Source organism: Lepidochelys kempii, chromosome 11, assembly GCF_965140285.1.
Source record: "Lepidochelys kempii isolate rLepKem1 chromosome 11, rLepKem1.hap1, whole genome shotgun sequence".
In the NCBI taxonomy this organism is placed as follows: Eukaryota; Metazoa; Chordata; order Testudines; family Cheloniidae; genus Lepidochelys; species Lepidochelys kempii.
The window spans coordinates 28,023,777-28,038,808 of record NC_136390.1 but is presented as its reverse complement, the minus strand read 5'-3'; the positions used below and the strand labels follow the sequence as shown (position 1 = coordinate 28,038,808).

At 40.4% G+C, this 15,032-nt stretch overlaps 1 protein-coding gene across 1 annotated transcript in view; it reads left to right on the top strand.

Annotated features, from left to right (window-relative positions):
- The window catches only part of NEB (nebulin), a 194,842-nt gene that overhangs the window by 29,886 nt on the left and 149,924 nt on the right, over positions 1-15,032 (top strand). Inside the window, exons 23-32 of the mRNA XM_073306879.2 lie at positions 19-126; positions 1,495-1,806; positions 1,901-2,107; positions 4,037-4,141; positions 4,528-4,635; positions 6,375-6,686; positions 7,926-8,132; positions 8,410-8,514; positions 9,895-10,002; positions 14,287-14,598. Of these exons, the coding sequence (XP_073162980.2) occupies positions 19-126; positions 1,495-1,806; positions 1,901-2,107; positions 4,037-4,141; positions 4,528-4,635; positions 6,375-6,686; positions 7,926-8,132; positions 8,410-8,514; positions 9,895-10,002; positions 14,287-14,598 (1,884 nt within the window). The remainder of the gene's footprint in view (positions 1-18; positions 127-1,494; positions 1,807-1,900; positions 2,108-4,036; positions 4,142-4,527; positions 4,636-6,374; positions 6,687-7,925; positions 8,133-8,409; positions 8,515-9,894; positions 10,003-14,286; positions 14,599-15,032) is intronic.

Here is a 15,032-nt window from a genome sequence, read left to right as displayed (position 1 = left end):
AGTGATGTTTTCTTCCAGAACTACTACAAAATGGACATGGAAGATTTAAAATCAAAAGGATATGATCTAAGAAATGATGCTATTTCTATCCGAGTTGCCAAGGCTGCTAGACAGGCTGCCAGCGATGTAAGTACATCCCATTTCATGTAACCATTAGTTACATGTAGTGATGATTTAGTTTTAAATTAGTTGCATTTCTATTACATCTGAGGGATTGTTTACTGAGGTGTTTTTTTATTGAATTCTTTGCTGGGTTATTTTTCTGAATGCTTTAATAAACAGTGAGTCTGTTTTTAAATTATTGTTTTGTTACTTAACTAATGTATTTTAATGATACATAAGTGTCAAGAAAAATCTGACACTCATTTTATAACACACATTGAATAAATAAAACATCACCGACTCCACTGTAATGAACAGAGACAACGAGGTCTCCTGTTCTAGTCACAGGCCTATGACCAAGGGATACCGGAGTTATTATCAGGACTCTACACCAACATTCCACACAAAAATGGACTACAAGCCGTCAGGAACAGTATCCCCGATAATGTCACAGCAAACCTGGTGGCTGACCTTTGTGACTTTGTCCTCACACACAACTATTTCCCATTTGGGGACAATATATACCTTCAAGACAGCGGCACTGCTATGGGTACCCGCATGGCCCCACAGTATGCCAACATTTTTATGGCTGACTTAGAACAATGCTTTCTTAGCTCTCATCCCCTAATGCCCCTACTCTACTTGCACTACATTGATGTCATCTTCATCATCTGGACCCATGGAAAAGAAGCCCTTGAGGAATTCCACCATGATTTCAACAAATTCCATCCCACCATCAACCTCAGCCTAGACCAATCCACACAAGTGGTCCATTTCCTGGACACTACTGTGCTAATAAGCGATCGTCACATAAACACCACCCTATACTGGAAACCTGACTGCTATACTTACCTACATGCCTCCAGCTTCCATCCAGGACACACCACACAACCCATTGTCTACAGCCAAGCTCTAAGATACAACCGCAAACAGACTAACACGGCTGCTACTCTGAAACCTATCATGACTCTGTCAGTAATTGGAGCCTGGTCTTAAAGTCATGGAAAGACTCTCAATGAGTTCAGTGGGCTTTGGAACAGATTCTTGGTGTGTAACCTTGGGGAAGTCACTTAATATACCTCTGACTTCCCTCCTCTTCCATGTGTAATATTGGGATAATAATACCTACCTTGGTGATGGGGGAAAGCTGTGAGGATTAGTTAGCTAATATTTGTACAGCAATGAAAATGTAAAGAGATATAAGTATTAAGTTTTATTATGATTATTTTAATGACAAACAATTACATCTGTTGCAATTTAATAGCTATATTTTCCCTAGAACCCCCATTTATAAGGAAACAATTTATAAGAAACACATATCATTGCTTCACAATTACATTTTAAATTGCTCACTAAAGAAAGTGTATTTTATGTCTGATTGTGCTTTGACAGGTCCACTATAAAAAAGACTATGAACTTGCCAAGGGTAAACTTGTTGGCTTCCAAAGCCTCCAGGATGACCCCAAACTGGTTCACTATATGAATATGGCCAAGATGCAGTCCGAGAGGGAATACAAGAAAGGTTATGAGGAAACAAAAGCCAAATACAACATCCCATTAGATATGGTCAATGTTGTGGCCGCCAAGCAGGCTCAGGACATTGCCAGTAATGTTAATTACAAGCAGCTGATCCACAATTACACTTACTTACCTGATGCAATGAACCTGGAACTCTCCAAAAACATGATGCAGATACAGAGTAATGTAAGTAACATGCTTCTTTGTACAGAATGTACCCAGAGGAATCAGGCAAAGGCAAACGTAACTATCTGATCTGTGTGGTCACTTATTTTTGTAGCATGCCTACAAAGAAGAATATGATAGCTGGATGAAAGGCATTGGCTGGATCCCCATTGGTTCATTGGATGTAGAGAAAGCCAGAAAAGCGGGAGAAGCCCTGAATGAGAATAAATATCGTCAGCACCCAGACACCATCAAATTTACCAGTGTGGTGGACTCCCCGGTTATGGTCCAAGCTAAACAGAATACACTTCAACTCAATGATGTGAGTAAGCATGGGAGAAAGGGAACATAACAAAATATGGAAGTGTCTACAGAAGTATCTGTATCTACATACCAGTTTAAGTGAAATACACAATCACACTATTTCCTGTAAGTGGTTATTACATCTGTGGAAAGAGATTTCCATACCAAAAGGAAAAACAGTGTGGGGGTTTCTGCAGTTTTTATAGTTGTGATATTAATATAGTCTGATGTGAGCATATACACACAAAACCCCAACAAACATGTATAATGGGTTTTGTGAGTATCTCTTCTGACTTCAAAGGACTTACTCCTAATTCCATTGATTCATAGATTTTAAGGCCAGAAATGACTGCTATGACCATCTAGTCTCATCTACTGCACAACAGAGGCCATAAAACCTCACCCAGTATTTTACAGTGTGGTTGCTGAGAGCAGTATTGGCTAGATCGGGGTGGCCAACCTGAGCCTGAGAAGGAGCCAGAATTTACCAATGTACATTGCCAAAGAGCCACAGTAATACAGCAGCAGCCCCGCATCAGTTCCACCCACCCACTTCCAGAGCCTCCAGGCCACCGGCAGCCCCGCCGATCAGTGCCTCCCCCTCCTTTCCCACACCTCCCGATCAGCTGTTTTGTGGCATGCAGGAGGCTCGGGGGGCGGGGGGAAAGGAGCAAGGGCATGGCAGGCTCAGGGGAGGGCGCAGGAAGGGGTGGAGGGGGGCAGGGCCTGTGGCAGAGCCAGGGGTTGAGCAGTGAGCACCCCCCAGCACATTGGAAAGTTGGCACCTGGAGCTCCAGCCTCGGAGTCGGTTTCTATACAAGGAGCCGCATATTAACTTCTGAAGAGCCACATGTGGCTCCAGAGCCACAGGTTGGCCACCCCTGGGCTAGATCTTCAGCTAGTGTAAATCACTTTAGCTCAAAGGGTGAAATCCCAGCCCTGTTGAAGTCAATGGTAAAATTTCCATTGACTTCAATAGCGCCATTTTATCCAAAAGAGCTATGCTATTCTGATTTCTATGAGCTGAGGATCTGGCCCATATTTTAAATTGGAACACTGAAATGAATTAAAAATATTTTTACAACTGTATGTGCAACTACAGATGTCACACAAAGTTTACACCCTCAGACTTATTGACTCTCAGGGAGTCCAGTCCAGATTTGTAAAGGTATTTAGGCATTGCTCCTCTAAGCGCTGCAACAACAAAGTCTCATTTTCAAAAAGGATTTATGCACTTGGAGGTTAAATCCCACTGACTGTCAATGGGATTTTGATTCCTAAGTGCCTAAACCCTTTTTGAAAATGAGACTTAGGCTCCTAAACCAGTTAGACATTGCAATGCTGGAGTGTCAGCATTCACAAAAACCTTTGCCATCTTCACAAAAACCTTCCAATCTTGGTGGTCAGGTGCCATTTTACTAAGTCTTTTTTAGAATATACTTACAGTATATTTACTGCCATTTTAAGTATTATCATAAGTACTTAAATCCAACTAGAACTGTCAAATGTAATGGACACACTACATTTTCCTGCCTTGTGGTGTTCCCATCTTCACTAATTCATAAAATTCAATAGATCACAATATGTCTTCTAGTCATTGCAAAGTAGCCAGGTCCTGCTCTGTATTACAATTCCTTATCATTGTCTTGTGCTGTCTCTCTTTCACAGACGGGTATGTTTCTATGTGCATTTGTGTCGTACTAACGTTTAATTTTTCTATTTGTGCTTTCCCTCTGGTGGAACAACTTCTGTCATGATATTTATATCACATAGGCTAGTACATAGCTTGTAAAATCAGAGCCTGTGCATGAAAGTGCAGTCACTGATTTTATGAGGTAGGTGGCAATATATGTCTGAGAGATCAAAATTGAGCCCTCAGTTAATACACAGTGATCTGGAGCTCAGTATGCTTGGAAAGAAGTGATTAACTATGTCATGTGTTTTGCAGAGGTTATACAAATCTTCAGGAGAGGAAGTCAAACATAAATACACCATGACACCAGATGTCCCACAGTTTATCCAGGCTAGATACAATGCAGCCAACATCAGTGATGTAAGTGGTTTCTTGAAGGATATGACTAAGTCACATGCTGTTAATGAAATAAGTAGTGATGAGTAGTGTAAGCTACATAATATGTCCAAATAATGATACCATGTAAGCAATTCACCTGACTTTTGGTTGATAGGCAGATGCAGTTCTACATAATCAAATTATAACAAAATAATTGCTGTCATTGTTATTTTATAATTTAAATTTGCAAACCAATATAGCTTATTTAATGTGGATGTATTCTAATAAATGGTGAATGAGGTGCATGGTACCACTACATCATCCAGATCCTGCAATACTTACATTATCTCAGAAGTAACTTTTTGAATTGCATGCAGTTCACATGGTGCTAAACCCTCCTGAATAATATCTGAATTTTCTTTTTTTAGGCATATTATAAACAAGATTACCATGATTTGATAGCCAAAGGGAACAATGTGTTAGGCGATGCTATTCCATTTACTCTAGCTAAGGCCTCAAGAAACATTGCTAGTGACGTAAGTATCAGTTTCAGGTAAATTTTGTGACATTTCTCAACAAAAATCTTACACATTATAGGCCTGATTGTGAACCCGTTACTCCCATTAGTGAACAGTTACTCACACAAGAAGTCTCTCTGGAGTCACAAGTGTAACAGATTCTCAGTCTGGCTCAAAATGTTAGTTTAAGTAATAAATTCTCTAATAGAATACTTAGGGCCTGATCCTCAGCTGAAGTAATTGGACATAGGTCTGATGAATTCCGTGGGGCTATGTCCACTTATGCTAGCTGAGGATCTGGCCCTTAGAATTTAATGCTTGTTGAAAACGCTTATAAAAATTATTCTACTTCAATTTTCTTAACATCGTTAATGAGATATCCTTAGGGTAGGCAGGTTACCCTTTACCTGCTCTGGTTTGAGTTAGATACAATGTGATTTTTACTAGCTTTGTAAGTTGGCTCTGATCCTGCACCTTTTGCCTTACCCTCTCTCAGAAGTTGCTAGCCTGCTCTGGCAGAGATGCTATATGTCCAGCCTCATTGTTTGGTCATAAAAAGAAAAGGAGGACTTGTGGCACCTTAGAGACTAACCAATTTATTTGAGCATGAGCTTTCGTGAGCTACAGCTCACTTCATCGGATGCCTACTGCTGTAGCTCACGAAAGCTTATGCTCAAATAAATTGGTTAGTCTCTAAGGTGCCACAAGTCCTCCTTTTCTTTTCGCGAATACAGACTAACACGGCTGTTACTCTGAAACCTGTTTGGTCATAGTTTCCCCCACAGTTTTGTGTCATTCTGCGTCCACCTTCTCTGCGTGGGTAGTGAGACACTGACTTCCAGCAGGATCCTCCTTCCCTTCAGATATGGTGGTTTGCTAGCATTACTATATGGGAGGGATTTGAGAAGGCTGCCGATAAAACAGATTGTTCTAGTAGCAAAATGGAAAGAGGCCTATTTTACTCTGATCGCATTGCTATATATAAACAGAAGCTGCTGTAGTGTCTGTTTTAATCCATTTGTCATATATGGCTATATGACAAAGCTATTAAACAGCATAATCTGGCTATGATAAATTGCCAGATAACCTATTGCATGCACATTATGGTGGCATGGTACACTTCATCCTGAAACATATTTTGCCATAGAGTGGAGGGGGAACCTACGTACGGCTCAGCAGGCTTTATTGTGCTAATTGCACAATCTGGAGACTGATCCAGTGATTTTAAATCACCAGAGGGGACCGGGCCAGTTGTGTTCAGTTTATTTGCCATAGCTAAACCACTGATTGACCAGTTGCTGGTAAATTGTTCTAATACAACTCATGGGCCTTGTTAACACAGGACTTCCTTTGTAAGTTTCTCTTCACTCTTCGCGCTCTCTGGTGCAGCTCCACAAGAAGTAACAGTAGTGGAAGTGCTAGTGTTAACAGAGCTCCCGCCTTTACCCTAGTGTTGTGTGAAATCTGTTCTGTACCGGGTTAGGCGCTCGTGCCCTGTTTACACTAGTGCTTACACCACTGCTACCCCCATTGCTGCACTGGTAGTAGGGCAATATTGGGAGATTTCCAAGAAAGTCTAGTGTACATAGAGACACTGGGTATTCCATTTGGGATGACTGACCCATCTGAACTACCTTCCCCAAAGTTCATTACAAGAAAGGACACCTTTCTATTGTCTGAACATTAAATCTAGATATCAATATACATATCCAGTAGATATGCGTAGCACATTTACCATCCTCTCCCTCTCCCTCCAGTATAAATACAAAGAAGCTTATGAAAAGGCAAAAGGAAAACATGTTGGTTTCAGGAGTGTGCGTGATGATCCCAAACTTGTCCATTATATGAATGTGGCAAAGTTGCAGTCTGACCGTGAGTACAAGAAGGACTATGAGAAGACCAAGACCAACTATCATACACCTGCTGATATGGTCAGTATCCAGGCTGCTAAACAGTCTCAAGACATAGCCTCCAATACCCACTACAAACATCTGATCCACCACTACACGTATCTGCCGGATGCCATGAATGTTGAACTTACAAAGAACATGATGCAAATTCAAAGTAATGTAAGTGTTTCAACTTTGCTAATTTCATAGTTGCTTAAAAACAATACAATGCATCCCAAGGAAAGTAGAAGAAAAACTTTATTATTATTATCTGGAAGTACTGTTGCTGTGTTGGGACTCAGCATATCCCTGTAAAAGATTTAAAGCAGACTTTATTATCTATTTGGGGGGAAACTATAAAATTTTACTTTGGCAGCTGATGGTTTGGAGTTTTGGAGGTGTTACATTCCTGGCTAGAGTCCTATTCAATGGGATTTTTGGCATGTGCGTACCAGTAGAGATTGTACTTTTGGAATATTGAATTCATAGGACTTTTTAAAATGCCTTTTATCATACTTGAGCACAAAACTGATTCTTTGTTTTGCAATGCACCCCATTTTTGTTTGCTTGACTGAGGAGATATTTTGAAAGCCCCTTGATCTTGTCCTCATCTCAGACTGAGACAACATAATAACAACGTGGCTCCTTATCAGCAGGAGTGGGCAAAAATATAACTATTATTATTATGATGATTATTATAAAGTCAACCCAATGCAGGGAACCAACATAGGACACTACATTCCACTTAGACCCTTCATGGGTTGTGCAGGAATGGGGTGCACACAGCACTCTGCACTGCAGAACTGGTTTCTGAACCAGCCTCTGCAAGGCTGCATGGAAGGTCAGTTTGAGAGTAGGTTGGGGGCAGGTCAAGGGAGGAGCCATGGATTGTGTGCTCCCAACTTCCCAACACTTCACCTGCAAAGATACCCTTGAGTTTTATGCAGGTGGAGTAAATTTCACCCACAGTGCTATAAATTTCATATTATACAACAGGTGAAATATGGTAAACAAAAATCAAGTCATTGCCCTAAAGAGTTTATTAGTGTAAAAGCAAGTCCAGTCTAGTCCTATACAATGCAAAACAAACAAAGAATGCTGTAGGGTCACTATGTTGTAGCAGAAATGTTTTAAGAATAGGTGGGACCATAGTAGGGGAAGAGAGAAGGAACATGGTAAATATTAATTGAGAGAGTCTACCAAATGTATGAGACAAGGCATGTAGGGCACCCAGGACAAAATCCCAGGAAATTATAGAGAAATGTAAAAAAGGTAAAGCAAAGCTTTCTGTTTCCCCAATAAGAAACTATAAATATTTTCTGTCAAATGCAGACCATACTGACTAGGTCACGTGATTAATGCTATTCAATGGGAAATTCTTTGCAATCTTTGAACAATTTAGGATTCGTCTTTTTTCAGAACTTGTACAAACAAGATTACAACAGCTGGTTCAAGGGTATTGGATGGAGCCCTCTGGGTTCTCTGGATGTTGAAAAGGTGAAAAAAGCTGGAGAGGCATTAAATGAAAAGAAATATCGCCAGACCCCAGACACCTTCAAGTTCACAAGTCTACCGGACTCAATGCCAATGATTTTGGCTCAGCATAATACCAAGCAACTGAGTGAGGTAAGCAGTTTCTCCACACACTACTATGGACAGGACAGAATTTGTCAGTTGTATATGTTCCTGATTTGTTGTCTGATACCATTGTTGTGATATGCATATATTGAAATACAAAGACTCAAATTCCATCTAATAGATCTTTTGCGTTTCAAGGGCTATATATGTAGTAAAACTGCAGTTTGTGGGTAAGTATTAAACATTGCTACTTGTATATGATTAAGCTGATGCGACCTGCCTTGTATCTTGTAAAAGAGATATTGTGTATTATTTTCCTTCTTAGATAAATTATAAGCAGGAGGGTGAGAAACTGAAACACAAATACACTCTGGACCCTGACGTTCCTCAATTTATTCAAGCCAAGGTCAACGCATTAAACATGAGCGATGTGAGTATTTGACAATAAATTATTCAATTATTATAGTGTATTAATATTCTATTTATGGGGTTTTTGGTATATTTGTGGTGTAAAATTTGAATATTGAAAATGTGTAAAGCCCCAGTTCAGCAAAGCTCTTGCCTGCATGCATGTGCTTAAAGCTAAATGTGTGCTTTAAGTGGATAGAGGTGGATGTAACATATGCTTTAGTACTTTGCTGCACTGAGGCCTAAATGACTAGTTAGAATTAATAAAACACTCAGAATATAATTTAATGTCCAGATTCAGTTCAGTGTGGAGATTGAAATTTTTTCTTTACTTCACTTAGGGGAGGGACAAATAGTTCAATCTCTATGCCTAGTCAATCCTTAGCTTTAATATCTATGTATCTATCTGTGTTTCTAACCTATCACTGTAAGGTTCTCCGCTGAGACTGCCAGCAAGGGAATGATGGAGCCCTTTCATAGCAATTATAATAATGAATTTGGTGATGAGGACATTTGTCCTCTAGGAACTGGCCAGAGATCACCAACTCCTTTTATATAGTCCAGTAGATAACCATCAAGTCATTTCGAACCACTGCCAAACTGATGTCAGGGTCACACCAGCAACTGAGAGATAGTCTGTTACCAATCCCTGAACCAAACACTCTGCTTCCCTCAGTTTACTTAAGATCATAGGACCTAATCCTGAAGCCTTTACTTAGGTAAATTTCGCATTGACTCAGTGAAGTCAAAAGGGCTTTTGAGCAAGGGTCTTCCCTAGAGCTATTTTTTGGTTTGGTGGCTGAACCCAAAAATCTGGGGGGGGGGAGGGGCGGAATGTGTGCAATTCAAACCAACCAACCCCCCCTCCCCCAAACTTTCAGGATGAATGAAATGTTCCAAATGTCATTTTGAATTGACATTTCATTTTGAAAACGTCACTTTGAAGTGAAATGTTGAAATGGTGGTTTTTTTAAACGTTAGAAAGATATATTTCAACATTTCCAAAAAATAATCAGTTTTTTTCAGCGGAAACTATTCACCAAATTTGACCTTAATTTGTGAATAGTTTTGATGCCCCCCCAAAAATTCATGTTGGGGCAAATTTACTATTTGAAAAAAAAATTACGTCGTTTTAGACCTCATTAATACCGTTAAGGCCATTTTTCCTTTGCCAATTCAATTGCCAAAAATGCTAACTGAGAAAATGAGACAGTTTAACTACACTGATTTGAAGTGACTACCTGAAAACACTGTATTATCCTTGTAATAAACTTGAGCAGACCTAAAATGAATGTTACTCAATGTAATATTTGTAATACAGAAACACGAGTTTACAGTAGTCTGTAAAGATTATAAACTACTCATAATAAGAAAAATTGTTGGTTCTTTTTTTTTCTTTAAGGCTTATTACAAAGCAGACTGGAAAAAAACAATTGCCAAAGGGTATGATCTGAAACCAGATTCCATCTCTGTAATTGCTGCTAAAGCTTCCCAAAAGATTGCCAGTGATGTAAGTATAATTTGGATAGAAATTGGAGGATCTACTTTATTGTAACTTTCTGCAGCATATAATACTATACTCTGAACACTGACTATTTTGTGATGCTATGCAATTAAAAACTGATATGGATTTCCATATGGGCTTCAGAAGCAAGCTGAATACAGTCATATCTTGACTTTCTGAACCCTGGTTACCTGGAAGTCTTGTTTATACAGTATGCCCGTCCTAAGGTCTGAATTAAGTTCTGGTCCTGCCAAGTTCAAGTTCCTCTTGTCCAGCTTATTTGTGCAGTGTTCTGAAGAACTATAGTTCTAGTCCTCTGGCAGTCCTTAACTCCTGAGGAATTGTTGTTTTAATTTAGATGGAGTATATGTGCCCAAAGAGTCAACAAACATGACCTTGAACTGTCCAACAAAGCCCGTTGCCAATTGTGCCCACATATCTATTCAGGGGACACCATCACAGGGCCTAATAACATCAGCCACACTATCAGAGGCTCGTTCACCTGCACATCCACCAATGTGATCTATGCCATCATGTGCCAGCAATGCCCCTCTGCCATGTACATTGGTCAAACTGGACAGTCTCTACGTAAAAGAATAAATGGACACAAATCAGATGTCAAGAATTATAACATTCATAAACCAGTCGGAGAACACTTCAATCTCTCTGGTCACGCAATCACAGACATGAAGGTCGCTATCTTAAAACAAAAAAACTTCAAATCCAGACTCCAGCGAGAAACTGCTGAATTGGAATTCATTTGCAAATTGGATACTATTAATTTAGGCTTAAATAGAGACTGGGAGTGGCTAAGTCATTATGCAAGGTAGCCTGTGTCCTCTTGTTTTTTCCTACCCCCCCCCCCCAGATGTTCTGGTTTAACTTGGATTTAAACCTGGAGAATGGTCAGTTTAGATGAGCTATTACCAGCAGGAGAGTGAGTTTGTGTGTGTATGGGGGTGGGGGGGATGTGAGAAAACCTTGATCTATGCAGGAAATAGCCCGACTTGATTATGTAAAGAGTTGTCACTTTGGATGGGCTAGCACCAGCAGGAGAGTGAATTTGTGTGGGGGGGTGGAGGGTGAGAAAACCTGGATTTGTGCTGGAAATGGCCCACCTGTTGATCACTTTAGATAAGCTATTACCAGCAGGACAGTGGGGTGGGAGGAGGTATTGTTTCATGATTTCTGTGTGTATATAAAGTCTGCTGCAGTTTCCACGGTAAACATCTGATGAAGTGAGCTGTAGCTCACGAAAGCTCATGCTCAAATAAATTGGTTAGTCTCTAAGGTGCCACAAGTACTCCTTTTCTTTTTGCGAATACAGACTAACACGGCTGTTCCTCTGAAACCTGTCATTTTTATACAAGGTTTGGTGCACAGAGACCTCAGCTTGCTTAGTACTATGGCAAGCACAATATTAAAAATCCTGTTAACCTTTTATTAAAGATACAGAAAGAATGAAAAACAGTTACAGCATTTGAAATGTAAAGTACTAAGTAAGGCTTTCATTTTAACCATATTCCTTGTTCCCTTTTGGCTGTAGATAGCTTTTAGAAGGAAAACCCTCCTTGTCTGACAACGGTAATAAAGACAACAATAACTGTCCTTTTTGGGGAAAAGAGAAAAAGTTTAGTTAAGATGGGCTGGAGCAGTTGTTGTTGTTGTTAAAGTCCGATCCCATTTCCTAGAAAACAAAATGCGACAAACACACAAAAAAGGGATAAGAAGAGAATGGCAAAGATAGAAAATACAGCTTCTGTCTCTAACTTTCACTTTTAATCTCACTGCTGAAAAACACGGGCACAACACATGGTCTTATCAGCCATTCTGAGTCCTGGCAAACTTGTGTCAGCATTGGGCTGATAAGGGAATTGCATTTAGCTGCCTCTTTCTAGTCACAGCCTTCCAGAAGTATTGCAGAATATGCGGTCTTGGCTGGCTAAGCCAGATTTTTATTAAATAGAAGGCAAAAGGAGATGGATGAGAATGAGAAGCAGTAAAGGGTACATTTATACAATGAGCAGCAGCAGACAGCAGCGACAGAGACAGGCAGCAGACAGAGCCCAGGTTGACAGATTTGGGCTCATGGGACTTGTTAGGGGCTTTCCCTTTGCCCCTCCCCTGGTTCTTGTCACACAGAGAGAAAGCAGAAGACCAGAAGTCCGAAGTGTAGGCAATGTGATGTTAATCAAGCAAGCATCTCCATAGCTTTGCACGCTGGTAGAACCTTTCCCCTTGTCCCCATTTTTCCCACCTCCTCCTCCTTAGCAGGCTCTATACCTGTAGTGCACACCCCTGGTCCCACCCCTAACAATTTATGGTCATGTTCCATTCTGGAGGGTCGTGAGTCTGGGGGCTTCAGTACTATCTCTTTTGTACCTGATGAGAGGGATAAAGCCAGGCTTTTCTTTGGCTTTTAGTGTTTCTTATGCCTCCTCCCCACGTTCCCCTTGCCCCTCTCAACTGGTTGCTTGACCTTATCTCAAGAGAGGAATTGAAGCAGGCCTGTCCTTCAAGCGTACACTCGTAGATTAAACTCCCGGTCTACCCAGCAACAGGTTAGCTCTGTTTCTTATCTCTTTTCACCCCATCTGCTTGTGGGCAGATATAATACAGAGTGTCTTTGTTCTTTGTTCACACATATTAGTAGGAATATAAAAGTATCAAAAATCAAACCCAAAATTCTATCCCAGGCTAACAAACAGGCCTATATACAAACAGGGCTCAAGCTATAGCACTAAAAATAGCTGAGCAGATGTTGTGGCTCAGGCTGGAGCTTGGGCTTTGAAGCTTACCTTCCTCCCAAGGCTTCAGAGCCCAAGCTTCTACCTGCCTGAGCCGTAATGTCTACACAGCTATTTTTAGTGCGATAGAGTGAGCCCCATGAGAGCAAGTCTGTCAACCCAGGCTCTGAGACTTGCTGCTGCGGGCTGTATAGAAGACCCTAAAGTGGGGAAGAAAATGAACCCATGGGAGGATGTGTGCACATGTGTGACACAATCTCATGTCCTAGGTGATGGCTGGGAGTCAGCCGGAGCTGGTGGAGATGCCAATGTCTTCTGGGTCCCCTGACTGGCCTGGTCTGGCCAGGACATCTCTCAGGATTAAGAGGAAGGCCTGGGGTCCCAGGAGACAGGGAAGCTTGCTTCAGCAGCTGTTGGCAGAACACTATTTCTTCTGCTAAATTTTCCCCAAACACTTTTCTTTTTAAGAACCTCAAGATCAAGTGTTGGGTGGAGTAGTCCATCCTCTCATTATTTTGTCCACCAATAAACCTAATTTCCAACACCAATTTTCACTCACTTTTTACTCTTGAGCTCACAATTAGGGTAAATTTGGAGGTCCACTTATCACAACAGGATGTAACTGCAGTATCAATGGGTATCGGGGAAGCCCAGCAACTTTTAAATCAGTGGTGCCAGGTGAGCAGGCTTTGAAGGCTGCAGAGATGGGGAACCCTGATTGAAATTGACTCTTGTCCAGCATGACCTCAAGACCTATGAACCACTCAAGTCCCACTTAAACCCTATTCCCCCAAATATCTGAATCCTTATCTAGATGTTTTGGCGCTTTTGGTGGTTTGGATAGTACTGTAAGAAAAAAAAAACGGCAATGGGTCTGTGAGAGGGAGTGGACTAGAGCCCTAGGATATGACAGACAAAAGGTGTAGAGACAGTGAGGGGGAAGAGATTATATACTGTATATCAGAGCTGTGTGAATACTGGAGTTTTCCGTTTGCTGGCAATTCTGAAAAACTGAAAAAATATGACTTCAGGTTGAACTGAAAACAAAATTTTTCTAAACTTTCAGCAAATGAAGTAAAAAAAGTTTTGATTTAACTGTTCAAATTTTTAAAAATAAAATTGAAGGAAATTTCAAAATGAAAAGTTATTTAGAAGCAAAACACTGGTATGTTTCATTCTGATATTTTTCGGAATTTTTTTGGTGTGGGAGGTTCGACACTAACGGTTTTTGCAAATTCATGTAGGTTTTGCGAAAGTTTTTGTGTCACTGAATCTGCTTTTCGCTCAAAAGTTTTGGCAGGAAAATTTCTCCCAGCTCTGCTGTCTATATCTATGTCATCAGTATAGCTGGGAAAGGCTGAGGACTGAAAGCCAGCAACCCTCTTCCCCAAACCTAATTAATCAGTTAATGTGTGCAAAATGATTTCAAGATGTATGTTATGAGGTGTAATTATAACAATATTGAATTTCAAAGTGTTAAACCGATCATAAACATGTCTACCTTTTTCAAAGGTGATAAGGTTTTGTTTTCCTTTTTCTCTAGTACAAGTATAAAGAATCATATGAGAAAGAAAAAGGCAAACACGTTGGATTCCGTAGCCTGCAGGATGATCCTAAACTGGTTCACTACATGAATGTGGCCAAAATGCAGTCAGAACGCGAGTACAAGAAGGGTTATGAGAGCAGCAAGACAAAGTATCACACACCCCTAGATATGTTCAGTGTGACGGCTGCGAAGAAAGCCCAGGAAGTGGTTACAAATACCAACTACAAACAGCTACTACACAACTACACACTCTTGCCTGATGCGATGAATGTGCAACTACCAAGACATATGATGCAGATTCAGAGTGATGTATGTAACTTTACTTGGTTATACTATCTTGCAAAAAAGTTGAGGCTAATTAATAGCCAGTGGCAGATTAAAGCAGGATGGAACAAACAGGTGTTCGTTTAGGGGCCCTAAGTTTTCCAAAGAGTTATAGTGATTATATAGAATGGATTCCAGGATATTCCTTGAGCAAACAAACCCTAGCTCCAAATATTAAATTATTTCCCAGCCAAGGAACATACTTTCTGATTGTAAGTACATTTCTGTGCTTGGTGTTATTACTTTCTAATTGTATTGTGATATTACTGTTTTTTATTTGTATGGTGGTAGCATCTACATTTTATCTAGATACCTGTATATAATATCTTTGTGTAGCTTAGAGTCCTATTTTTGTTTCCTCCCTTCCCCCTCACTCCCCAGTACCTTCTAAGGATTTCATAAATAGATCACTGGAAGGA